This window comes from Vombatus ursinus, unplaced genomic scaffold, assembly GCF_900497805.2.
Source record: "Vombatus ursinus unplaced genomic scaffold, bare-nosed wombat genome assembly UNPS02014811.1, whole genome shotgun sequence".
NCBI classification, from domain to species: Eukaryota; Metazoa; Chordata; class Mammalia; order Diprotodontia; family Vombatidae; genus Vombatus; species Vombatus ursinus.
In genome coordinates, this window is record NW_020954589.1 from 13,324,302 (window position 1) to 13,352,223 (window position 27,922).

At 39.1% G+C, this 27,922-nt stretch overlaps 1 protein-coding gene across 4 annotated transcripts in view; it reads right to left on the reverse strand.

The window, feature by feature from the left end:
* Positions 1 to 6,156: 6,156 nt before the first annotated feature.
* The window catches only part of STK38 (serine/threonine kinase 38), a 37,543-nt gene continuing 15,777 nt past the window's right edge, over positions 6,157 to 27,922 (reverse strand). For all 4 annotated transcript variants that reach the window (XM_027876430.1, XM_027876433.1, XM_027876431.1 and 1 more), the window contains 10 exons: positions 27,607 to 27,690; positions 23,296 to 23,419; positions 20,496 to 20,650; positions 18,088 to 18,190; positions 15,950 to 16,011; positions 12,642 to 12,759; positions 11,392 to 11,515; positions 10,783 to 10,878; positions 9,199 to 9,293; positions 6,157 to 8,275 (listed from right to left, as the gene is read on the reverse strand). In XM_027876430.1, coding sequence (XP_027732231.1) covers positions 8,145 to 8,275; positions 9,199 to 9,293; positions 10,783 to 10,878; positions 11,392 to 11,515; positions 12,642 to 12,759; positions 15,950 to 16,011; positions 18,088 to 18,190; positions 20,496 to 20,650; positions 23,296 to 23,419; positions 27,607 to 27,690 — 1,092 coding nt within the window. In that variant the 3' untranslated portion in view covers positions 6,157 to 8,144. The remainder of the gene's footprint in view (positions 8,276 to 9,198; positions 9,294 to 10,782; positions 10,879 to 11,391; positions 11,516 to 12,641; positions 12,760 to 15,949; positions 16,012 to 18,087; positions 18,191 to 20,495; positions 20,651 to 23,295; positions 23,420 to 27,606; positions 27,691 to 27,922) is intronic.

A 27,922-nucleotide genomic window follows, 5' to 3' on the forward strand; every position in this document is an offset into this window, starting at 1 on the left:
TATAAAGAGAGATATTAAGAGAAAATTAGAAGAACATGGAACATATTACTTATCAGACTTATGGATAGGCGAACAACTTATAAATAAGCAAGAGACAGAAAACAAAGTTAGGTGTAAAATGAATAATTTCAATTACATTAAATTTGAAAGGTTTTACAAATAAAATAAATGGAGCCAAGATCAGAAGGAAAGCAGAAAATTGGGGGAGCGGAAATTTTATAGACAATTTATCAAATAAAGATCTCATATCAACAATATATAAAGAACTTTTTCAAATCTATAAGAATACAAGTTATTCCCCAATTGATAAATGGTCAGAGGATATGAACAGGCAGTTCTCCAATAAAGAAATCAAAACAGTTTATAGTCATGTGAAAAAATGCTCTAAATCATTATTGATTAAAGAAATGCACATTAAAACAACTTTGAGATATCAATTTACACCTACCAGATTGCCTAAAATGATTGAAGGGGAAAGCAACAAATGTTGGACGGGATGTGGAAAAATTGGGACACTAATTCATTGTTGGTGGAATTGTGAATTGATCTAACCACTTTGGAGAGCAATCTGGAATTATGCCCAAAGAGTTATTAACTGCCTATACCCTTTGCCCCAGCAATACCACTACTAGGTCTATTTCCAAAGATGATTAGGGAAAAAGGAAAAGAGCCCATATGTTCTAAAATGTTTATAGCAATTCTCTTTGTGGTAGCAAAGAACTGGAAATTGCAGGGATGCCCATCAATTGGGGAATGGCTGAACAGGCTGTGGTATATGATCGTGATGGAATGCAAGAAATGATGCTACAAGAAATGATGAGCTCAATGATCTCAGAAAAACACAGAAAGACTTTCATGAAATAATGAAGAGTGAAATGAGCAGAACCAAGAGAACATTGTGTACAATAACAGCAATATTGTTTTAAGAACAGCTATGAGCAAGTAAGTTATTTTGACTATTATAAATAACCAAATTAACTATAAAGGATATATGGTATTTGCAAACAGAGGAAGAATAGAAATATGTATAATTTTATATATGTATATACATATATGTGTGTATGTGCATGTATATATGTGTGTATACATAAATACATACATATGTGTATACACATATATAATACATATGTGTGTGTGTCTAATGGTAGCCATCTGTAGGGTGGGAGTAGGGAAGAAAAAAAGGAAAAAAATAAATTTACATGATAATTTTGTTGTATATTTGAAAGGAATAGCAAGTTGTGCATAGTAGATTTGCAGTTTCATGTATAATCATATTTTTTATTGTACTGTGTTATGGAATGCTTATTTTATTCCATAAATTAGAAATAAAACAAATTTTAAAAAAAATAAAAGAAAGACAGGCAGTTGTTTGGGGCAGCTAGCTGGGGAAGTGGATAGAGCTCTATGCCTGGAGTCAGGAATACCTGAGTTCAAATTCAGCCTCAGACACTATGTGACCCTGGGCAAGTCACTTAATCCCATTTGCCTCAGTTTCCTCATTTGGAAAATGAGTTGAAGAAGGAAATAGCAAACAATTTCAGTATCTTTACCAAGAAAACCCCAAATGAGGTCATGACGGACTGAAACAACTGAACAACAACAAGGCTGGTGCCAGATTGTGAAGGGCCTTGAATGCAGACTAAGCATTCTGGGAAAACTGGGAAGCAACTAAAGGTTTATGAGCTTCAGAGTTTATGCTTTTTTTCTGCCTTTTAGTCCATATTCTGGAATTTTATTAGTGTAGGTAACTCCCAGTGAGCAAACTCCCTCTATCAATGAAGACTGTTAAAGTGTTCTTCAATAAATAGTAGTCAGAGAGTTGGCTGGGGACCTGAGGTTTTTAATTTAATCAATCAGCAAACATTTATTAATACTTGTGCTGTGCCTGAGGATAGAAAGAAAGAAAAAAAACAGCTCCTGTTTTAAGGAGTTTACATTCTAATGGCGGGAGACATGTGGATACACAGGTACATAGAATATATAGAGAGTAGAAAGATGGCAATCATAGAAGGAAGGGTACTAGGGGAGAAGAGGCACAGAGACCAGGAAAGGCCTCCTTCAAAAGTTGGTGTTTGACCTGAGTCTTGAAGGAATCCAGGGACTCTAGATGAGGGAAAGCATTCCAGGCATGGGAAGACAATTGATGCAGAGGCCTGGAAATGGGAGACAAGGAGGCTTGTATAGCTAAATCACACAATCCCTCTCTCTAGGAGGGGGGTAGAGTATACAAAGACTAGAAAAGTAGGAAGGGGCTGTGTTGTAAAGAACTTTAAATGCCAAAGGAGTTTATATTCGATTCTGGAGGCAATAATGACTCAAGGCCACATTGAAAGTCTTCACCACTCTGAGATTTTCTTGCTATTTGCTATCCCATGCTGCCTTTTGGCGATGATGTGATTAAACCTTTCATTAGGAATATTACTTGGGTAGGGTTATGAAGGATGACTTGGAGAGAGAAGAAAATGGAGGTGAGGAGACTAGTAAGGAGGTTACTTATTACTAGAGTCATGCAAGAGGTAATGAAGACCTAGAATGACAGCAAAGAAAATGGGAAAATATTCTCATATTTTCTCAACTGCAGAGGGAGGATCAATAGGGCTCAGCACTTGATCAGACATACAGAAGAAAGAATTAAAGATGACTGTAATTTGAAGCTTGGGTGACTGGGAGAAAGGTGATGCCATCAAGAGAATAGGGAAGTTGGGAGGCAGTGAAGACTTTCTCAGGCAAAGACGAGTTCAGTTTTGGACACACTGAGTTTGAAGTACTGGTGTGAATGACACTGAGGTGCCCAGCAGGTACTTAGAAATGTGGGACTGGAGTTCTGGGCCTAAAGACATAGATTTGAAAGCCATTTCTGTAGAGGTGAGATCATTGAAATCCTTCACTTATGGGAGTGAATCAGATAGTCAAAGGAGAGAATACAAAAAGCCTCCCCTCCCCCTTCCCCCTCCCAAGGAAATAAGCAGATTGACTTAAAGAAATAAATGGTACAGCTAGTTTCAGCAAATGAAAGAATCAAAGCAAAGTCCAAACTTGCTTTCCCTGCTTATACCAAATCAGCAAGATTTCTGAAGGCCCTTATAGATCACCTGGTATCATATAGATGAGGAGACAGATCTAGAGAGATGAAGCTGTTTTTTTCTGGCATTTTGGGGGGCATAGTAGGTACTTAATAAGAGCTTGCACCCCCCCCTTCCCACCCCGGGCATTCCTTCACTCTCCACCTCCAAAATACTCATTTGTCATTTCTTGTGCCTAACTCTATTCATATCACCACTCCGTTCAATGGTTCTTTCTTACTTATTGTCTAAACTCCTTTCCCTGGAATTCGAGCCCTGCACCTCTCCTCAGAAACTGTCTCCATCCTACTTCTCAGCATTATCTCTTACTACTGTTGTCCACATATGCTATGCTCTTGCCAAACCAGACTTGCTCTATTCTGTAGTGTTTAACCTCAGCACCTATGCTCACGATTGTTCCCCTTCACCCCTATGTCTGGAAGTGCTTCTCTTCCTCTTTGCCTCCATCCATTCATCCTTTAAAACAAAATTCAAATGCCACCTCCCTTGATTTCCCCAATCAATAAACATTTATTAAGTACCATGTGCCAGTAACTGTGCTGAGCTCTGGGGATACAAAGGTAAAAGACAGGCCTTGATCTCAAGGAGCCCACAGTCTAATGGGAGACAACTATATGCAAACAAACTGTATACAGGATAAATTTGAAATCATCAATAGAGAGAAGACACTAGAATGAAGGGGGATCAGGAAAGGCAGGAAAGGCTTCCTGAAGAAGCCTTTAGAGGGAACTAAATGGAAGGCAGGGAAGCCGGGAGGTAGAGATGAGGAGAGAGAGCATTCCAGGCATGGGAGATTGCCAATGAAAACGCCAGGAAATGGGAGTGTCTTATTCAAGGAATATGGAGAAATGTAAAGTCTAAAAAGACTGAGGGTTTTTTTTTGTTTTTTGGGGGTGGGGCAGGTTATGGAAGGTTTTGAATGCCTGAGCTTAGATTTTATCCTTGAGGTGACAAGGAGCTACTGGAGTTCATTGGTGGGTGTGGGAGTCAGATCTGCATACTAGGAAGCTGAGTGGAGGATGGGCTGGAGTGGGGAGTCTTGGGGCAGTGCCAGAGGAAAGGAGGAATATGTGAGAGATGTTACAAAGGTAGAATGGCAAGTATGTGGTGACAGATTGAGAAGGGGTGGAGGGAGGTGAGAATAAGGAGTTGAGGATAACACCAAGGTGGCCAGTGTGGATGACAGTGAGGATAGCCACATGGGGACCATGTAGAACAGAGACTCCCTCCACACCCTTAATACTGGCGGAAGAACTCTTCTTGTCTCTTATCTTATTGTACATAGTGTTTGCATGTTGTCTTCCCCTTTAGATTGTGAGCTCCTTGAGGACAGGCAATGTCTCTTGCCTTTCTTTGTATACCCAGCACTTAGCACAGTGCCTGGCACATAGCAGGGGCTAAATAAATGTTGAATGATACAAACAAGATGAGAGTGAGGTGAAGTGTGACTAAGGTCCTTCCCAAAATGGTGGTCCTGGGGAGGGAATCACCAATGAGGAGAACCCCAGGGCAGAGGCTACTAGACTAAGTTCTATGAGGGCATGCCACTTTTCATCCATCATCTTTGGCACCTAGCACACAGTAGGCACTTAAAAGGTAGTTGTTGAATTTAGTTCACCAACCATGCTGGTTAACAGTTTACTATAATTGGGATCCATTCACAAGCTAGTTTTCCAATCAGTATGTTTAGACAAACGAGTATTTTTAAGACTTTGACAATTCATCAAGAGCACAGATTCTTCAAATGTGGGATCTATGTACTCCTTTTGCCTAAAAGCCCAAGGACAAATTTTTAAGGTGAGGGGAAAAGGTCTATGAACCTAGAAGGGAAACAAATTACATCTTTATTTTCACTAACCTTTAAATGAAATTTAACATTTCCTTTAGGTATGAATGTAGGTAACAAAACATTTTTCTGAGAAGAAGTCTATAGGCTTCACCAGACAGAACCCCCCGTCAAGATGCAAGCTTGAGGGCAGCTAGGTGGTGGAGTGGATAGAGCACTGGCCCTGAAGTCAGGACGACCTGAGTTCAAATCTGGCCTCAGACCAAACACTTGACACTTACTAGCTGTGTGACCCTGGGCAAGTCACTTAATCCCAATTGCCTAAAAATTAAAAATAAAAAAAAAGATAAAAGGCAGTAAAACATTTTAGGGGCAGCTACGTGGCGCAGTGAATAGAGCTCTGGCCTTGTAGTCAGGAGGACCGAGTTCAAATCCAGCCTCAGACACTTAACACTTACTAGCTGTGTGACCCTGGGCAAGTCACTTAACCCCAATTGCCTCACCAAAAAGCAAAAAAAAAAAAAAAAAAGAGGCAAGACTCTAACTCTTTCCTGCTTCCTTTCCCCTTTGCACTCTCCTGCTCTCCATCTGGAGATGCCTCATTTGGGGTAGGATGGCTCAGAGATATCAGGTATGCAAACTGACACATGGATTTTTCCAGCACGCTCTGCTCTAATAGATCAGAAAATTCTCTTGTGTAAGCTACTTCAGCCAAGTAGATTTCAAGGCTAGCAAAATGTGTCTGTACTGTAAATAAGAGAAAGGAGAGGGGCCAGTGTCTGACAGTAGTCCTCACCCTGGTCTTGCTGTAGTCACTAATATCACAAATAGACAGGGAGACAAGCCCATCACTTAAAAGGAAGCACATGAGTTGTTGTTAGGTCATTTTTCGGTTGTGTCTGACTCTTCTGACCCCACTTAGGGTTTTCTTGGCAAAGATACTGGAGTGGTTTGCCATTTCCCTCTCCAGCTTATTTTATAGGTGAGGAAAGTGAGGCAAACAGGGTGAAGTGACCTGCTCAGGGTCACACAAGCTAGTAAGTGTCTGAGGCCAGATTTGAACCCAGAAAGATAAGTCTTCCTGACTCCGGGCCCAGCATCCTATCCACTACACCATCTACCAGCCTTTAAGGACATGAGAGATTCACAAAAATTGTTTCTTGAATGAGTGGAAATGAATTGATACCCAGATTGTGATGGTGGAGGACAAGAGGTTAAAGAAAGCATCAATGTCCCACAGCTTCCTTGGCTAGTAGGCAGAATCTGCTTAAAAATACACATCATAGATTCACACTACAATTACCACACAGTTTATTCAGAGGTTTTTAATGGTTAAAATGTGGATGTCTTCTCCCTAAACAAATCACAATCCCCCAACCCCCTACTCTCCAGCACACAGGATGCATGCCCTGTATTTCTCTCTTCATTTATCACTCTGCAAAACAAGATGGATCCAAGACATGACAGTGACTACTTTATAATACAAAGGACTACAAATGTACATGTTAAAATCCCTTCGAATCCCTTTCTGCTAAAAAAGCTATTACTGAGCGACTAAGAAGCCTAGTGCCAAACACGTTTTCTCCATCTGGAGTTGAAACTTTCCTAATTTTCTTTTTTCCTTTCAAGCATTAAACCTGGAGCAGTTTCATATGCTAACATTATATCCTGCTCCCCAAACAGAGCAGGGGTATTCCTTTTTGAGAATGGCTATACTGACACACTTTCCTTTAAAAATTGATCTAAACAGCTTTAAGATGGACAGAAATGAGCCTCCCAGCTGTAGCTCAGCCATGACCCTCTTGCACAGGCAAATTTACCAAACAGGTGCAAAATAACGCTTTAAGAATTATCAAAAGTTTAAAAAAAATAATGCATTAATATGGAGCCTCCACATTTTTCTGACCAAGCAAGATTCCTCTAGAGGTGGCAGCTGTAAAAGAGAAGGCACTTTGCGCTAATTTCTGGGTCTCTCATGGAGAGTACCCCATAGCAGACATGGATGAATGTGCTTACAGACATTACCCAGTGTCCTTTAGACACATTCCATCCAATCCACAGGAGACCCTTTTTGAGGGAGGAAGGGTCTCCTAGAAAGGCATCTGAAAAGAAAAACAATTTTCAATCATGGTACCAAAGTGAAAAGGCTACCTAAAGTTGGGAAAGGAGAAATACAGAGGAAGTGAGGAGGAAACAGCTACAAACGAGGACGAAGGTATCTCTGCACCATTCTAATAAGCCGACTCCTTCACCTCCTTCCAGGAAGCTTGGAGGAGTCAGCACAAGCAGAGCAGCCCAGAGACGGCAGTGGCTAGTGCACCATTCCCTTGCTGAGCCCCAGGATGGCTCCTGTCAATCTGCAGTCTTCCAGCTGGGCTGGGTTTCTCTAGGGAAAGTGGGTTCCTATTGGCAGCACGACGAGATGAGCCAGTGGCGGGCCTGCCTGCCTGAAGGTTTTCACATACAGCAGTGAAGAGGAAAGAGGGGCTGATTTTTTTCCACATAATCCAGGACTCCTTGGCAACGCATAATGGCTTTTCAGGTCATCGAGTGGACCCAACTGGGAGCCCCTATCAACAACTCAGAAATGGAGTATGAGTATTTTAGTTGGGGGAGGGGGGAAGGGCGAGTGATCAGGTGAATAATCAAGGCCTAAGTGCGTCTTTCTCCTAGTACCATAAGTAAAGTGCATCATCACAAATGGAGGCCATGAAGAAAACTGAGAATACCATCAAAGGTGGCAACTGGGGAGGGGTATCCAATGAGGCCTGGGAAAATATTCCCATCACTTCACACGACAGAGAAGCCAGAACATGTCCTCCATTTCTATTATTGCTTGATTTTCTGGGAACTATAGGGCTATTCAGCCACGAAGGGAGGACAACCAGGAGGACTGGCAGAGACACATCACAAAGACACAGGACTTGGCTGGGATTGGACAAGAATGAACTACAGGCTCAGTCATGTTGGATGACAGAATTTTCTTCATTCTAAAGAACTTCTGAGTACATGTGAAACTGGTCTATCTTGCTTCTGAAGAAGCAGGACAGTTGTCTACGGCTGATGCGGTAGAAATGCTTGGTTGGAGTCTTCAGATACCACAAAAGAAGAAAATCCACCTATCCCATTTCAGAAGGTTCACTGTTCACCAGGACAGAGCAGGCTCTGTAAAACTTCTTGGAAGCTCATAGCCCTTATACACAAAGGTAAAAGAAGGCGGTCCCAGGGCTGTACACAGAACCATGTTCCCCCAAATGACCCCACTTCACTGCTGACTATTTTCCTGCTTTCATATAGGATGGTATTGCTCCTCGTGCTGTCAGGCCCTCAAAACGTTTGTACGTGTAATTGATGAAGACCCAATCTTTGTTCTTGTAGTCTGTCTCTGGGTGGTTACTTGTAGTCACTGGAACAAAACAGACATTAGGGTTGACTCATCCCCTGCCCACATGCTCCATTCAACTCTGCACAGTGTTGTAACCTCAAGAACTTACTTCAGTCTCTAAAGGGGGAAACTTACCTGGTTGCCCCTCAAGATACCATATTTGGCTTTCATCTAAATTTTTAGTACCTAAGAATAATCTCCTAAAAATGCCTCAGTGAAAGATAAAAGTCAGGAGCTTTTGCTCTTAGTTTCTGGCATTCCAATTAAGTTTTTAAGCAAACAAAGCAGGCCTTGAAGGCAGACCTTAAAGGGGCTGACTGAGCTGTATGAGTATGGCAGTTTTATTCACTTCCTGTCATAAAAATAACAAGATTTACAGCTGGAACGGACCTTTGAGATCATTTAACCTCTTTAGTTTACAGACAAGGAAAAAGAGGCCCCAAGATCTTGCAGACAGTCAGTCTTCAAACCCCAGGGCCCTAGCTTCAGTCCTGTATTCTTCCTATTCTACCAGTGGCATCAAACTCAAATAAAAATAGGAGCCGCTAAACTCCATATAAGGATACCTGTGGGTGCATAATGACTTAGAAAACCACATGTTAACATTATCTATGTTCAATTGTATTTTTGCTTATTTTATTAACTATCTCCCAATTACATATTAATCTGGTTTGGCTGCCCTGGGAGTGGGTTCAGTCATATGCTTGATACCTCTGGACTAAACTACGCCTTCATCCTTCCACATCCTTCAAAGCAGCGCTGCACTTAGGGGCTGATGCAGCTTGATGCTGAGGGAAATAATACTTAGGAAGGATTAAAAGGGCTTTAGCTTATGCATATGCCCTGCACCCTTATGGTTTGGTTATTACTATTCCAAAGTTGGAGGGAAGCTACGGCAACTGCTGGAAAAAATAAACTAAGAGGAAAGTAGAGAGTGTTGCTACCTGTTGGCTTAAGAATATCAGATTCAGGAAACTCATCAAAGTTTGAGGTGTCGTCAATGCTTCTTATCTCAATTGATATTGCAGCAGGTCTCTCCCTGCCAAGAAGAGATGCACCAAGAATTAATCAACTGGGACAGGGATCCCTCTCACGTCACTACTTTCGCCATCAGGGTTTCCATATATTGTGGGTCAGCATTAAGAAATTAAATGAGAATTTGGGGGAGTTTTGCGGAAGCCACACACGACATGTGAAAGCCAGCAGATGACACAGAGCCCACGACCAAATACTTAACACAAATTTTACAATAAGGTACTGTAAACACCCCATAAAAGAAAAAGAAAAAATTCATATTTCTTGTCTGGTACGAAGGGAGGCCCAAAAATTTTACATGGATTTTCCAGATCACGGTGGTGCTGCGCTCCAAACCCTGGCAATGTGGAATGGATAACTGTGATTGTGGGGGGCGATATCAAGCAAATTGAACTTCATTCCCTTGATAAAGGCACTATAGGAGCTGCTTAGGTCTAAGTAAAGCAATTTTCTTGTCAATCTGATGCTTTGGATTAGGAAACCAAAGTCTGGCCATAAGAAAGGCAGCTCCGGATAGATAGTATGCACTTCCTCTACTAGACCTGTGAAGGCCAATCATGCATGGCAATGAATGGGCTCCATCTAAGTAAAACAAACGTAGATAATTCCTAATCTTTAATGGTTACAGGGCAGGGCAGGAAGAGAAAGGGTAAATGAAAACCAAAAGCACACTAGACATTTCAATCTCCTGTCCCTTTTACTAAGTCAGCTAGAAAAGGATATAATGGGCAAATCTCCATTTAACCTCGCCTCTCCTCTCATCCACCTTCTAGGGTGAGAAATCTAAAAAAAAAAGGCTACGGGAAGGAAAAGGAAAACCATTTATCTGGTACATCTAACTCTGAATCATCAAGAGCTGCCTGCAGCAGAGATGCTAAGACTTTGCCTAGAAGATTGATTCTTCAATGCCAGAGGGCTAGAGCAAGCCAGATTTCTCAATGTCCTGTTCAACACCAAATGCGTTCAATGCTGAAGAGCCACTGAGGGCCTGGGCACTTCAAGTCACTGTGGACAGCACTCTTTCCCCACTCCAAACCATACATATCTTCATTCCTTCTTTTCTCTCTCCCACTCCCTTTTTTCCCTTTTCTTCAAATGTGCCCTAGGCCCAACATTGGCTTCATCTGCATCAATCAGTCCTAATCACAGATCTCAATTTTCAAATTCAATTTCTGAATAAGTTTAACATTTATTGAGCACTATGTATGAGGTAGTATAGAGGCTGCTTAGCTCTAAATAAGAACAATAATTTTCTGAGTCTGATCCTTTAGACTAGGGAACCAAAGTCTACCCATAGTTACACCCTTAAGCATAATCATACAGCATACAGATAAGAGGAATGGCTGGCTTCCAGTCTTTGTAGGAATCTAAATCCAGAATTCTTCAGACAATATCTCCATGTACCTAACTTGGCAATGATGCATGTTAAATTTCCAAATAAGAATAAACTTTCTAAAAAGCCACATTGAATAAATGGTTTTGAATAGTATTACCTGATATGTTCCCAGTCAACTCCTTCAAAAAAAGGATTACTCTTAATTTCTTCAACTCCAGGTGCTCCAATTCTATGTTCCCATTCACAGCAGAATCTAGAAAAGAATAAGGCCCATATGCAATCTCTTTTTCTTCTATATGTGTGTGTGTGTATAGATAGATGTGTACATGTAGATAAACATACATATTTGTATGGCTGTACGTACACACACACACACACACACACACACACACACACACACACACAAACACACACATCCCAGCCTGGGCCAAACCTGTGATTTAACTTGTATAAGGAACTCCGGAACTCCAATGAATAAACTCCTTCTACCAAAGCAGATCAGCATCTGATCTGCAACTTCTGGTCTTTAGAGAGTTGCTGGGTTAAGTGAATGGCCTAGGGTCACACACCCAGTACACGTCAGGGGCAGGACTTGAACCCAGGCCTTCCTGACTCAGAAAATAACTGTCTATCTGCTATGCCATGCTGCCTTTATCATTAGAAAGAGATGGTTTTTTTTTCATTTTCTTTTTTAAAAGAAAGGGTTAAATGTTAAATTTGATTCCTAAGCACCAGAAGACTCTGTAGAACTCTCTCTAATGGGTACCTTAAAATAAGATCCTTGGCTTTCTCAGAGATTGGAACTTCTGGAGGAAAAGTCAGTGTTTCTTTCCAATTCATCACCTTCTTATAAGTTTCTTGAGGAGTCTCAGAACAGAAAGGAGGGTAACCTGGAATAAGAGAAATAATATGAGGGACCCTGTCCAGAGTTCGATATTTCCAAACTGATTAACTATGATTACTTTCCTTAACTGCTAAAAACAACAAACTCTAACTAAACTTAATGTATCTTGCCATGGCACAGAGGATTCCCACTGATGCTGGAAAAATCTGAGCTATCATTTCATATTTCTCAGAGTTCCTGAACCAGTAGGACGGCTGTTGCCCTCTTCGATGCTGCTAGGGAGATGTCAGCCAAAAGCTTAAGTGAGAGAAGAAAGAGGGAAGTAACTGGCCCAGGGCAGAGGAACCAAAACTATTGAAGCAGAAATGAAACAACACTAAGAAAACACCTCAGACAGTGCCATCCTTACATGGAAACAGAACCAAAGAACTTCAGTAGGTCTGGGAAGAAAGTCCAGGACTTAAGATGACCTTCATTTTTCAGTTTGAAGACTCCTGACAAGGATGTGCACACAAGCATGCTCTTACGCACTCCCTATCACTCCTTCACACTTTTACCGAGTATACATATGCCCTTGCCCAGATACCTACCTATTCAAAGAAAGACCCCACCCGGAAACCTCCATCTTCATCCAGGTACACACGTTTGTGTACATACACATAGTCTATACCCAAACAATTGTACACATGCATGCACCCCCAAATACCCAATCAAAACTGGAAGATTTTTATAACATGGTAGTTTTATAAATGAAAATGAGTGGGAGAATGAATACAAAGATGAAGGAAGGTAAGGGATAAGTGGAACAATATCCACATATTCCACTGCAGAAGCAAGCACTCTATAAATTTCAGTGACTAAAAAGAATAGAGGGATGAAATGAATGAAAAAAAAAAAGAAATTGAGAAACAATATGAAGTCCAAAAGCAACCAATAAGATACTAATAATCACATGAACAAGTGACTACTCCCAGATTTAAGTCCCAATTTGAGAAATTAGTAGAAGGAATCTTTACCACTAGAACCAAAAGAAATATTATTTGTGGGGAGTAAGCAGGGGACGTATGCAAAAGGGACCCCTAAGATGTCCCCAAAAGACAACTGATTCTAGGGTCACTGAGAGATCTTCTTTGGTTAGACAGAATCAGGTCCTCAGACAGTATGTAACTTACCAATGAGCATTTCATACATGATAACCCCAAGAGACCACCAATCACAGAGCTTATTGTATCCAGTTTGCATAAACACTTCAGGAGCAATGTAATCTGGAGTGCCCACTGTGGAGAAGGCCTGAAATATTTACCAAATGTCAGAGGAAAATGCAGAGGGTAAACATATCCATTGTCATCCTAACCTAAACAAAGGACCCCACATGCCCTCATGTCAAGTTTTTGATTTGCCCAAACAGTGAATCTTTTTAACATCATCAGTACAGATTTGTCACCGAGATGAAGGTATTTTCAAATATGTCCAAAACCTAGTAATTTACAGAGCCCAAAGGAATCTTGGTGAAGATGAGAGGATATAGTAGAGTGGGAAGAAAATTCCCCCTTCTAACACTTACTGGTACCTGTGTAAACTTGCGCAACTCACTCAGCTTCCCTAGATCTCAGCTTCCTTATCTCTGAACGATGAGGCTGGACCAGATGGCCGTGAAGGCCCCTTCTGGCTCCAGGTTTATGATCTCAAGATATTACGAGTTTCCGGTATTTAAGAAATCAGAAGGTCTAGCCTTTGGTAGTAATATTTACGTCTAAAAGTTTCATTTTAAGACATGATTGAGGGTCCTCAGAACTTACTTAGCAAATCTATGTGCTATATCTAAAATGTTACATCCATACGAAAGCCATGTTTTCTACATCTCAATTGGGTGGCACCAGTAAGCCACCACAGAGTCAAGTATTAGTAAGAAGTACATCTGAGTATTAAGGGAAAAGTGTTTTTTTAAAGTTCACTTAATGTTTTAGGTTTAAGACTTATAGACTGGGCACTCCCCAAGAAAAGTAGGTATTTGCAATGACAGCTGCAGATAAAAGAAGCTAGAGAAAGGCATCCTCTGCTCTACAGAACAGATATGTTTCAACAAAGTTGGCAGTAAAGGAAATTCTATTTTCCCCTGTGACTTATATCATATAATTAGAGTATTACTTTAGAAAATAAAAATCCTTCAACAAACTAAACTGAGTACTCTTGGTAAAGAGGGCATTAAGTTGGTGGCTGGACTGGTAGAATATGGGAGTACAGTGCTGGTTAACAGCACGTCTGTACTGGTATTTGTACTCACCACTTGAGAGTTCACTTTTCTTTAGGTCATGTTCCTAACTTTGAATCCTTCCCCTTAATCATTTGACTAATCCTTCTTCCTCAGATCATGCTTGGAAATTTTCTCATGCATAGATCTGCTTCGCTTTGACACTCACAATTTCCAGAACTTTACTCATCTCTTTCTCTCGGTACTCAGAATAGGTCTTAGTTTGACTCCTGTTACAGCCATCTAAACCACATGTTATATGCTAGCCTGCATGTTATTTCACTTCAAGGCTTCAGATTATGCAAACCAAATGAGTTTCTCTGCTTAACCACTTCTACTTTTCCTTAAAACAATGGACAATATGTATTTGACCTTTGGAGTCATCTTGGGAAAGTTTTCATTTTCATTCTTATCTCATAAAGTATATAGATCCAGACATTCACCTACTTCCAAATGGTTGAAAAGACACCCTGGGATGCTCACTTTTTTAATGGAAACCTACTATTTAAACACACACACACACACACACACAGCTGCTTGACATAGTTGGGAAAAATGATAGTGGAGTAGAAGAAGTTACACTGTTAACACTAGACCAGTTCTTATTATACATTGGCTTAAAGCCCATACCTAGCTGGCAGCCTAAGAGGATTTATTATGAAAGGTCAAAAGACAGTTCTTTGCCCTGGAGACGATAAGACTAACAGGTGGCAAGGCTTCAGTTCTAGGACAGGATATTGGGAGGATCTTGGCCACCTGTTCTCTATTTCAATTGAGAAGGGAATAAAATGCAATAGCCCTAAATCACAGTATGAAGGATTCAGTTCACATGTAAAAAAAAAAGTTTTTTAACTACCAAGCATTGTCTAATACTGCAACAACAAAACTGCAAAAATCTTCCTGGAAAGCTAGAAGTGGCTCCCAAGCTACACTTCATGAATCTCAAAGGCTAATTTAAGGTATTTGTACTTAATTACTCAAGCACTTAACAAGTACTTATTATGTATAAAGGCCTTTGCTTAGGGATGGAAATAGAAAACTGAATGATGCATTGTCCCTACTTGCACAAAACTTAGAATGAACAACATTTTAGAAATTAGCACAGTGGAATAAGGTTAAATTGGAGCCTTTAATTACAATGCTGTAAGAAACAATGACTGGAGAATATACACACAGGAAGATTTATATGAACTGATACAAAGAGAAACATGCAGAACCAGGAAAACAATATAGGCAACAACTATGATAACATAAAAGAACAAAACAGAAACTTAAGGCTATGTAAATAACAACCAAGCTTGGCACCCAAAAAGAGAGGAGGAAATACGCCTTCTTTCCTTCTCAGCAGAGACAACAAGGATGGTGGGGGTGGGGAGGAGCCACTAGGTGTAGAACATAACACACATAGTCAGATTCAGTTATGTGCGGATTAATTTTGCTCAACTAGCTTTTTTCCCTCTCTTTTTCTTTTTTATTCTTTGTCATGAGGGTCTGGGAAGCCATGTATTTGGAAACGAAGCTGATGTTAAAGCAAGACTATTTTTTTTAAAGAAAAGATTTTAGGAGAGGCTCCCTCATCCTGTTAGATGTAAAATAAACTTTCAGTTGGCCTGCTCTCTCTGAGCAGCAGACTCTATGGTGAGAAATAAAGGAATTTCTTAGCAGATTCTGCCTGACATTTATTCTCCTTAAACCCACAGCTGAATCACAGATTTCTGGCCAGTTAAAAAGTTTAGCTATTTAAAGAGGATCTGGAGTTCCCTAGAAAAAGAACAGGTACCCCACCAAGCTTTAGTACTCTCCAAACAAACACCTTAATGTCCAGAGAAATTAAAATACATTTCAATTCAGTCCTGTCCAAGGAGCCGCTGAGTTTCTTAAAGTGAAAGTGGCCTTTATAAAACTTTGCTTTTGAGGACCAGATTTAACTTTAAGCCACTAGGCTAACATTTTTATTTTGGAAGTAATTTAAGCTTTGTAAAAGTAAATAATGTCCCCTTCCACCATAATAATGATTAAAGTGAGAATACTAATTCCAGCTCTCAGCTAGTTTGGGGCTATGGAGACAATCGAAAACTCCAAAGTTCCAAATATCTACCAACTATAAATTATTTATCAAAATCCTTCTTGAACTTGTTTATGGTTTTTATTTTGAACAGCAGCTAAGGTAAAGGAATTCCCAATGCTTGTTCAGCATTCATCAAATCACATGTCCTAAAGATTACTTACTAGCTGGCGTCTATTTCTTTTCCAGGTTTCTGCTTTCCTTTTGGAATTCATGTTCTGGAAAGCTAAAGGTAGGAGAAAATGAGCATTAATCAAGGTTCAGACAGCTTCGTCCCACTCTTAAGTTTTCAGATTCTTCAAGGGGCACTCAAAGGTTTTGCTATTTTGACTCACCTATAGGTAAACCCTAATCCCTTTTTTTTTTTTTTTGGTGGCAGGCTATAAAATCCGGATTTTCTGAAAAGCAAATTCTTTAATTCAGAATTTGCAATAATTCAGATATATAGAATGCCAGAGTACGGAAAGAAACAAACTCTATTTGCCAGGGCCTATTTCTTAGAGGTCACCTAATCCAAGCCCCAACCAGAAGCAAGAATCCCTTTTACAATATCCTGAACAAGAAGTCATCTAACCTTTTCCTGAATTTGCCTTTTATGACCCAGGCAAGGGGAAGAACATGAATAAGTAGGTAAATTAATGAAAAAAAAACTATTTGTAATACCATCAAAGTTCCTAAATGGACAAGATTTTATAAACACTAATTATTACACTGTAGTTCATATGGACTAAACAACCCTGCCATGTGAATTACAGAGCTAGCTGCATGTAGCAGAGTCACCAAATGAATACAAAATTTTAAGTAATTTTTCCCTTTTGAGAATTTTCAAGGTTTCATTTATAGGAAAGAAAAACCTAAGTTAAATTGGTTAAAAAAAACAAACCAAACCAAACTAAGGGCTCTGAAATTAAAGATACATTAAAATATATTTTCAGAAGTCTAGGCTGTAAGCTTTATAAGGGCAGGGACTGAGTTATTTAAATTTTGACAGACAGAAAGAAGATTAAGAAAAACAAATAAAACTTCTGGATGCAGGAGGTAAAACTTTTTCTTTCCATTTAAGATCCATCCAATAAATTTTATCTATGTCAACCACATTACCCTGGGAAAGTCACTTAACCTATTTTTGCCTCAATTTCCTCATCTGTAAAATGGGGATAATCATAGTACCTACCTCCTAACATTGTTGTGAGGATTAAATGAGATAATAACTATAAAATATAGTACCTGGCACACAGTAAGCACTATATAAATGTTAACTATTGTTGCTGTTATGAGCGTCAAATGAGATAATAATTCTAAACTGTTTACTTAGCACAGTGCCTGGCCCACCACCAGATGCAGACTGGGAGTCTGCTCAGATCTGCTATAATCTGCACTCTACTGCCAGGGGCCAAGAGAACCCCAAAGTCATGACCACATCATCATGAAGGATGGGAATAGACTTTAGTGGAAAAAACAAATTTTAAAAATTAACTTAGCTTTTACTTATCAGTACCTATTCATAACTCAGTACTGTACTTTATCTAACAGTAATACAACCACATTTTTAAAAAATGACTCAGAATCACTGTACCAGCCCTCCTTTATTATTTAAGTTAGTGAGGTTTTATTATAAAGTGTGAAGGGAACACATACACTTACACGAGAGGTCTGTATTTTAAGTACTTATATGATGGCTGAGGAAAAGTACTTTAATAACAGCTGTTGGCATGCTGTCTCCCCATTACAGAAGGAACTGTTTTTTTGCCTTGCTTCATAGTATGTGCTTAATAAATGCATGCTGACTTGACTTGATCAAGATAAAATGTCTGCTGCTTGGGCTGAACAATCTGCGGTGATGCTGGGAGCCAGTCACCTGATGTGTCCTACAGTCCTCTTGCTTTTCCTAGTGCTCATCACCAGTGATCTCAATAGTGGATAGGCAAAGACATTTCTTAAGGATCCGCCTGTCCTGCACATTCATAGATTATGGAGCTAAGGATGGAAAGGACTGAATGTCACCTAGCCCAACCTCCTCACTTCACAGATAAAGACACTGAGGCCTAAGGACACTGAGTTACTTGGCCAAAGTCAGACAGGGAGTATCAGAGAGGGCACTCAGCTGTCTACAGGCCACCTACATAAAACTGATTTCCAAGATCTAAGCGGCAGCATAATTCTGAAAGCTAAACCTGAGAAAAAATGCTTCTCTGTCATGAGTACACCTACACCAAGGTAACACAACAAATGTGATGTTCTCAACTTATCCACTTTATTTTAACTACAAGGGAACAGATCTTCTGAGGTTTTAAAAACTTACTGAAGTCACTGGGAAGACTATGACTCAAGTTCCTATAAAATTCTGTCCTATGAGCTTTCTTTAGTCCTGTGCAGAGGCCAAAGTCGGAAAGCTTCACATGGCCCTAGGGAGAAAATAAGGCAAGTGAAGACCAGAAATAATAATGAGCAACAGAAAATTACCTATACCCATGATACCCATAACATCTCCAAAGTGAATGTGTGGTGATTTTTAAAAAACAAATCTAACTTCTGAAGAATTCTCTATCTTCTTCAAGGTGGCCTAATACTCAGACAGAACTAACTTCCCAGGGCACAGAGCCAGAAAAGCTTGTCTGGTTAATTGAGGAGCAATGATCATCTCAGGCAAACTATCAAAGCTATGGAATTGGGTCTTAACAAAAAATAGCTTGGTGTGTTCGAATGTGGTGAGGTAATAATAGATAAAACATGTCATTTCTGGGCCAAGTTTTTGATCTAGCATCTTGGTTTCCTTTTTTATTTCTTAAGACTGGTAAATTAGCTTATTCTACAGGTGAGAGAAAGAATACAATTTATAAATGTCAGAGTAGTAGGAACTAGACACTTTTCAGCTCTCTGGGGTGAAGATGAGTGTCTCCAAAAGCAGAGTAGGTCCTTTAAAGGCCATGTACAAACAGAAACCTCTAAATCAGTCCCTTCAGAGTATACTTGTCAAACCCTGAATTGCAGGGAAGTCTATAGTTGTGGGTACATGTAAAATTCAGCACGAAATGAACATATCCATATGAATATTTCCATAGTAAGTAAAATATGTAAATTAAATGTTGGAATATAGAACTTTACCATATTCCAGCTTTATTATATTATTTGACCCTACAACTTGAATTCTGCAGTAAGCAAAATCCTAGACATTTTGCCGATGTCCAAGCCACCATGTACAAGATAAAAGAGGAGATCTGCCTCTAATACCTTTCTTTCCCCCACCTAATCCCTCCATTATTTTAGCCCCAGGTGCCTTGCTTTCAAACCTGTCTGCTCTAGAAAACAGAGCCGAGTTCTAGAGCACCTTGGGCCCAAGAACACGGCAGCCTGGTTTAAAGTAGGCCAAAGGAAAGGCCAGGTGAAAAATCATAAAAATTCATTCAGTTAAAAATGGATTTCACAGAATCAAAGAATGTCAGAGCTGGAATGGACCTTAGAGACCATTTAACAGATGAAGGAAACTCAGGAAACTGAGGCCCAGAAAAGCCAAGTGACTTGCACAAAGTCATCTAGCCAGTTAAAGGCAGAGCTAGGAACAGAATACCACAGGCAGTATTTCTACCGTGTCAAAAAAAACACCTATTTTTCTCAGAATATTGTTTTCAAACAATTAAACATAAGTTCTGTTAACTGCAGAAGCCTAAGGTCAATTCAAAAAAAAAACCAACACAATAATTTTCCCATACAGCAAAATAATGCTTTTCAGATAAACAACATAATTATGAGTCTATGTCAAGCAAAATGATATATTTTCAGCCTATTCTCTGAATTTTTTCAATGTGTCAGGACATGGCAAATGCTATTACAATAAAATCTTAGATCTCTGGAACCTTTAGAAAATGAGTTCTTTTTGATAGCCAAACTTTCCAGGTAGCTGGAAAGCTTTAGCTTTCTTTAGCATAATAAGTAAAATGCTATTTCAACCAAAACTTTTTTATCTGCTTCTGAAATACAGCAAATGAACATAATTTACTTTTTCTTGATGACTCTTGGTTAGCATTAGGAATATGAAATTATTTCACCAAAATGTAATTCAGTCATACCCTCAGGAGCTGTTGATGTTTGTCCCTACACTAAATGGCCCCAGACTGCTAAGAGTTTTTGGGTTTCTTTTTATGGTTTCTATTTCTCTTGCTGGCAGGCTTTTAGCTGCCACTTTTCACTGTTATCTGTGTGTTTATATGTGGCAGTCCTTCTCCTGCATTTGCTTCTTCAAAACTGCTGTGGGTTTTGGAGACCAGAAAAGTAAACCTATTAGAACTGCATGGGGCTTAAGACCAGACAAGGTGTGAGCGAGCGCCTAAAGGCTTTGCTATGTATGAGATGGGAATGTACATGGGTTTTCATGCACATGACATCTATTCTGGATAGCCCGGAGGGCTTTAAGATCTATTTCCTATCTTGACTGTGGCTCTGAAAAAGTGAGATATTATTAAAGAGCTAATAATACCTAATCAGTACAATATGAAATCCTTTGGACCTCTCATAAACTAATTTGTCAAAATTAGAAATGGCCTTTATCCTTTAAAACCATATTCAAACTATGTCCTTCAACTATATAAAGTGTACAAATGTATCCTTTTAAGAGTGGCAAGAGCTAGTAAGCTATCTTCAAGTTCCTTTATCTTAATTACTCAGAGTAGAATTGGCGTTAAAGCACAGCTAATTGACGTTATTTTTTGATACCTTGCTATCCAAGAGGAGGTTATCTGGTTTGATGTCTCTATGGATAAATCCAAGTTGATGAATTGAGTCTATCGCTAACACCGTTTCTGCTATATAGAACTGAGTCTCCTCTTCAGTTAGAGTATCTTTTTTCATCAATAAAGTCATCATGTCACCTGGAAAAAAGACACAAAGCAACCACACACACACACACACACACACACACACACACACACACACAAAACAAAAAAAAATTAATAAGTCCTGGTCATCTGACTTTTGCTCCTGATATTTCTAGTGGAGTGTGATATAATGAAAGGAGCCCCAGAAGTGGGGCCGGGAATTCAGGGGTCAAATCTTGGCTTAGCTCTGTACTAGCTCTGAGTTTGAGTAAGGCACTCATCTCTTTGTACATCAGTTTCCTCTTCTGCAAAATGGGAACAATGAAACCCTCCCCACCTCAGAGGGTTGTTGTGGGGATCAAATTGCAGAATGCAGGCAACATGCTGGGTTAACCATAAAATGCTACGTAAATGTGAACTGTTTGCTATTCTGTTCTACGGTCACACATCTAGAATAAGGAGTACTTTTCTGTGTTTTGAAATTGATTTGCACTCCAAGCTTAGGGTGGAAATGGTAAGTAGCTTAAAAGATTTAAAGAAAAAAAAAAGAAGCCACCCCAAAATGAAAAATAGCTTCCGCAATCAAGCTGACTAATTTTGTTCATAGGGCTAGAATTCTGTTTTAGAGTGTCAAAGGAATTTCTTATGAGATGTTAAGGGATGTTAAATGTGTGTCATGTTTATTGTGAGGTATCTTGTTTGGGGTTTTCTGAATAAGGGTGAAGAGTAGAGTTATCTACTCTGTTTTCTTTCCAGTATACTCTAATGGCTACAATTCTATTCCTATTTATTTAAACACACACACATACACATTTAGCATTAAACAGCACTTCCACAAAGTAAACATGGGTGCTATTAAAGTGCTATTAGGCAAATATGTGAACATTTTTCATTTTTAAGGATATTCTGTCATTTTTGTTCACAATACTGAACTGGGACACAAACAAAAAACACAAAGTTGGCACTCACATAAATGTTAGTTGACAAAATTAAAAATGGATGATAATAATAATCAACTGCATATTGGGATCTTTAAAAAAAAAAAATCAGTTCCATAAGCACACACTTAACACTTGTCAGGTTCACTTATTTTTCAGTTTCATAAAAAGTCATGTTAAAGGTGCATAATGTTACACTGTCTACAATATTTTAAAAACAATGTAAAAATTTTTACCAGTCAAAAGTTAACTTCCTTTAAGTTTCTGTGAAGTCAAAGTTCTGTTATTTCTTTCTTTTTACAAACAAAAGGGCAAAAAGAAAACTCTGACCCAAAATTAGGAATTAGAACAAAGCAAAAATTAGGAAATATGCACAGAAAGTACATTTAAAGCTAAGAGTAAGAGATGAAATACACAGTACAGAATTTATATGTGATTATAGCAAAGGAGACAATAATCCAGAGGAAAAAAAACCTTGGATACTGTTTTTTACATCTTATCTCACCCATAATTTAGAAGGAGGGGAAAGTTATTTTTGGAGCAAAGCAGATTAAAAACGATTCTTAAATGATCCAAGTCCTTCCTTTTTATTCTGACCAAATCTTGAAAAATCTGATCCCCCTAGTCAACACTGTGAGCCGCCCATTTGATAGGTGACATTCCCTCAAACACATCTGGGTGTACTTCAGCAATATGGCCTTGGCATCACCGAGGAGTGAGTCTAGCCACGCTCAAACAATCTTAGGTGACAGGAGGACTCAAGCGGGGGCTCAATATATACAGCCCAAGTCCACTGAGAAAATGCCAGATGCAGAGCCCAAAGAAAGTGAAGAAAGCCATGGGAGGGGGAGCAGGAAGAGCATGGGGAACTGAGGACATGAGAGTGAAAGGAATGGGAAAAGCAGAACTGTGGGCAGGTGGAGAAGAGTTAAAACCAAGAACCTTATGTTGAGTGCCAAGGATCAAGTTGGACTTCTTCAAATGCCTGAGCACTCACATTCAATTTTAGGAATGTCTCTACCTTACTAGGTGCCAATCCACTTTCTTAAATTTCATGGACTGCTACTAAATGACAGACAATAACATTGTTTAGGACAAGATGGGAATCTTAAGTAGAAATTATTATTAGCAATTATTTCTTTTGTTATTTTGCTCTAGGAAACAAGAGTTTTTTCTTTTCCCCACTAAAACCTGCTCAAAGCTCATCTGACCACTGGGGAGTAACTCATGTTTATGAGAACAGATGTTATCAAACTCCAGTCACTGAGGTTTGCTTCCGATTTGTCTGGAAGATGCACATGCTGGATACGGTAAAGCTTGGTGTTTATGAAATGTAAAAACTTCTGGCTGTCAGTTTGGATAATGAAATATTTAATAGTCATTAATTAGTTTTTTTAAAAGGTGTTATGTCAAATAATTGTGTAGTATTGGCACTGTCAATTGGGGACTAATAAAATGATTCTCACTGGCAGGAAAGCATACAGAAAGGGTCCCCAGTATACACCTATGTTAAAAAAAAAATGGAATGTCCATCTGAAATCATGAGAATGGATGAAAAAGTGACTTTTATGGCACTAAGGTTATAAGTAGCAACTCAACCCAACTGGACAGGTTAATGTCCTCCTTTATAAACCTAAAAAAAAGATATAGAGAGTACCTTTAGTGAGCACAATGAGAAGTAGGAAGGAGGGTTAATTGGTGAGAGAGAAAACAGCCACAGAACAAAAAGGAAAAATGACCTTTTCATCATCAAGTAATTACCTCCAGGCAGGAACTCCATGATTAGGTAGAGGTTTAGCTTATCCTGAAAACTATAGAACATTTTCACAACCCACAAACTGTCTGCCTCCACTAGAATGTCACGCTCCGCACGAATGTGGCCAACCTGGAGGTATATGCATTTGATTAATGACAAGCCTTGCTCTGCTTTATTAGACGCATTTTTGTTCAAACAATTCAAGCACCGTTTGAAGATTCAGTTGTGAAATGATGCAAGAGAGAATGGACTTCTGCTGAAAGCAATCAAACCTCCCAACCCCCAATTGGAAACACTGAGACACTGGTTTGAAGGTCCTCAGTGATGAGGGCTCGATTGATGAAAAGGAGGGAAAAAAAAAAAAAGCCACACAGGTGGTTTTTAAGCAAATCACAACTCACAAAGGAACCCACTGCTCCGACTAGGACTTTTCATAGTTAGAATTGTCCAATGATTGCCACTATCCTTTTCCACAGACTTCCCCCAAAACAATCCTTAGCAATGGGAATAAGATAGAAATTGGGGCTCTCTGGATAACTCCCACAGTAAGGTAAAGAAATGAAATAACTCCCTCCTTAAAAATATGATTGTGAGGTGGCCCTCTGTGAGTCTTCAAGAACTAGTGCTTGACTAGTTTGATTCCAAGTATACAGGAGGAACTCAATAAATGCTGACCGAATTGAAGTGAAAGATCTGAGCTGGGCCCAGAGCCAGTAGAATTCTCTATATCCTAGCTCAGAATATTAGTCTTATCATCTCAACACACTATCTCTGACAACTTAAGTTTTAAAACCTGTTTCCTGATAGAAATGTCATGGCTGGGGCAGGGAACTTTAGAGAATCATAGTAAAAATATGGAAAGATTCAAAACAGGGATAGGGAACGATGGACCATGGAAAAACTGCTTATTTTTTTAATTTTCCTTTTTCCCCTTGCCCTTTACACTTTTAAATATATCAAATTTGCTAATTTAGGAGCAAACTGATCATATATTTCTGTGCTTCCAAATTAACAAAGTTACATTAAACATGTAGAGTACATATGTTTTCATTTTTAGCTTTTTTTTCTTTCCCCCAAGGTTTCAAAATTTTCAAAAATGTGAAATACCTACTCCTTGACTAGGAAAGACAGAGAGAGGGAGAATGAAGAAGGAAAAGGCACCACACCAGGAGGGACTGGATTTCTTTCCTTCCCAACCTCTAACCCATGTCTACTTGACTTCAGCGTCACCTTAAGGCTTGAATGATCCTACATAGACCTCAGAGAATCCCGTGACAGCATCATTTTTTAGAATGTGACATGGAAACAATCACATCTTTTCTTGACTGAAAGTCACCCTACCTCCACCCGTAATGGATACTTTCTTTTGTATTTCTGGGGTCCTACTTCCAGCTGTGAAGCAGGATGGAAAGAGTAGTGAGGGCTATTGTCCCCTCTCTCTGGTTCCCTGAATGCCTCCTGGGAAATACTGCAATTCCTAGCCATTTCTACATCTGAAACACCAGCTGGCAGCCACAGAAATCCTGGTTAGTTAAGAGAGGGCAGGAAGGTCATCACTACTACCTTCTCATCCTGCTCTGTGGCTAAAGCAGCAGTCAGGACCTCAAGAGGTGAAGGTGGGATATGAATGAAATGGAGAACAAGACGTCAGTCTCCAAATACAACATAAACACAGGTAAAGCTATAGGGTTTTTATGTTCCTTTACTAGCAATATACTAGTATCTTACTACATATAGCTCTTCCTCTTAAAGTGGAAAAGAAAACACAAAGAAATTGTGTTAACACTTTACTTAGTTTGCTTTCTAGTTAGCAACACAACAGGACAACTCTAAACCACAGAGGACACATCCACTCTTATCAGCTGAACAAAAACTAGACTCCTTATCCCCATGCCTCTAATAAACTAGTCTCTGTGGGTCAAAACCATTACTGTAAGTGGAAAAGCATGAAACAAAACGGTCAGTTTTCTTCACAGTTACCTTATAGGTAAATTTAAAATGTTCTTTTGTATGCAGAGATGGTTCTACTGACCTACTGCCATATTCCAATTGTTTTTCCAGTAGAAGTGATGACTTTCTACTAATCCAATTACATGCTAGTTTAGTCAGAAACTGGAGGAATTAGATGTCCCTCCTAGCTCTAAACAAGTCTCTAACAAGCACATCTGGCCAAGGTGAGTGGTAAAGTCTATTGCCCAGAAAACAGCAATGATACCTAGTTCATGCAGATATCAAAGTCTTGATCGGGCCCCATTAGCACAGCATTCTAAACAACTGAGCCAAGGAGGCACAAATGCATGTCTTGTAAATCTAATTCTAGTAGGTATTTCCATTAACCAGCATGAGAACATCAACAGGAAAACGGGCCAGTACAGTGCAAAGGAAAGAGGACACTGTACCCGTAAATGTAATGCCTGCCTGCAAATACCAGATCTGTTACTCACTAGAGCTATGGCAGTTCAGTAAGACACTGACGCCTCCTGGCTTCCTTATCTGTAACATGGGACTAACATCACTTGCCCTACCTACCTCATGTTACGAGAGGAGCATTTGGGAAACAGAAAAGAACTCTGTAAATGTAAAATGTTAGGACTGTGATGAACCCACCACATTAGGGGTTGTTATACATTACTCTCCATCACATACTCTAAACTTGCAGTCTTCACACTTAATGGATGCTTGATAAACACTCACTGTACTGAACTGAATTATTGTACCTCAAGAAGATAAACATTTGGGCAAAGTTACCTTTAACTATACTAGCTATATTATGATTTACAACAAGAATAAAGAAATGAATGAGCTGGGCTTCTTTACTATTTATTTTTAAAGCTATTTGTTGAACTATCGTCTTCTGATTTGGAAAAAGTTGTTAGTACATGAAAATATGTCCCTAATAGGAAATGTGAATGTGAAACTAATACATACTTGTGAAATACAAATATACTTTCATCTAATAATCAATGCAAAAACTCTCAGAGGTTTGGAAATGAAAATTTAATTCATTAATTTGGTAGGATTTTTTTTTCTATTATGTACAATAAGAAATAGGTACATAAATCCCCCAAAAGCATTTAAATTGTACCCATGAGCATTGTGTTAATTTCATCATTCCAGTCACTAGCTGGTCTTTACTGTAGTGTGTTTTCTTTTATTTTACATCTCTCTATCAGCTATCGGATACTCACACTACACAAGTAGTAAGTTATAGACTAATTTAAAAATAGTCCATAGAGATGAGTTTTGTGTATTTCGAGTCAAGCTTTGTGTTGGCAGAACTTGAAATTACTGCTGACATATCCGGAATCCTCAAAAGACATTTTAGGAAACTGACGGCTCATGGAATTGAGAGGAAAAGATTACATTTCTAGAAAATCCTCAATAACCTAGAGTTTAACAAAATTTTATGAGCAAGTTGGATTGAATCCTTCGCCCTCCTTAGGCACATTTTCTCTGGAACCACAAAAAACTAAATGAGGAAGAGTCCTTGTCCCTTCTCCAACAGCTCTTCCATGAAGCTATGATCGCCAACCATCTCTTTGCTTTGACTTTGCCACATGACCTTCCAGCTTGCAGATGTACATCATGAGTTACCGAAGCGTAACTTCACATGGTCAACTTCTTCCTATGACATACTTAACCAAAAACCTAGAGCTCTGATTTAATTAAGGCAAGTTCTCATTTAAATTTGTGTCTTAACTGCACTCCCCTTCAAATCCCAATAGTTTGTTCTCATAGTTATAGAATTTGCACTTTTTATCAGTTTTCAAGACGGAGCTTGATTTTGGATATAAAGAATTCAATCACGAGAGAAAGATTAACATGGTTACTCCAGCATGTGTTCAAATTTATTATTCTTCTCAACTCCAACCTTCATTTGTGTGTACCGAAGGAAGTAAAATGGGATGGATTGATTCAAACTCCCAAATCCTAACTCTTTGCTACTACATCAAACAAGATCAAACATTCAGCAGCTGGGGAACAATATGCTTCTTGCTGCTACTCCTCTCTCAAACCAGTCTCATACTCAATTTTTAGTTCCAAATGACAAGTGTTAGTACCTCATGATTACTTTAACAAGCTACACCAAAATGACTGGTAGTTATACTTTAACTTTTAAAATACTGAAACAATAGATCCTAAGAACTATTTCCTTTAAAAAATCTGCATATAGGAATGTTCATTCGTTAAAAATTGTACACACTGTAATACAAACATCAGACGAAAAATGCACTTGAATTTGCAATCAAGCTGAGAAGTTTCTAACAACAGATACTCACATAACCAGAATAATAACAGCTGCAGTTTCTTCTTACCTGCTCTTTTTCAAGCATATCTGCTTTGCGAAGTATTTTCATTGCATACACATGGCCTGTATCTTTCTTCTGTACAAGCCTCACCTAAAAAATTGTAAAGGAAACACAGTCAGAAACTCCCAACAAACCACAAGGCCAATTTTAGAAAACATTATAAGAAGTAACTTTAATATTTAAAGAGAAAATATTTGTCTTAAATTCTACCCAATCATTTAAAGTCCAAAAACATGCTACACTCCTTGAAATACTCCCTGATTCCCTCTTCTCCCTAACCCCTGCCAGTAACAACCTTCCCCCAGACCTGGCATGGCACTGT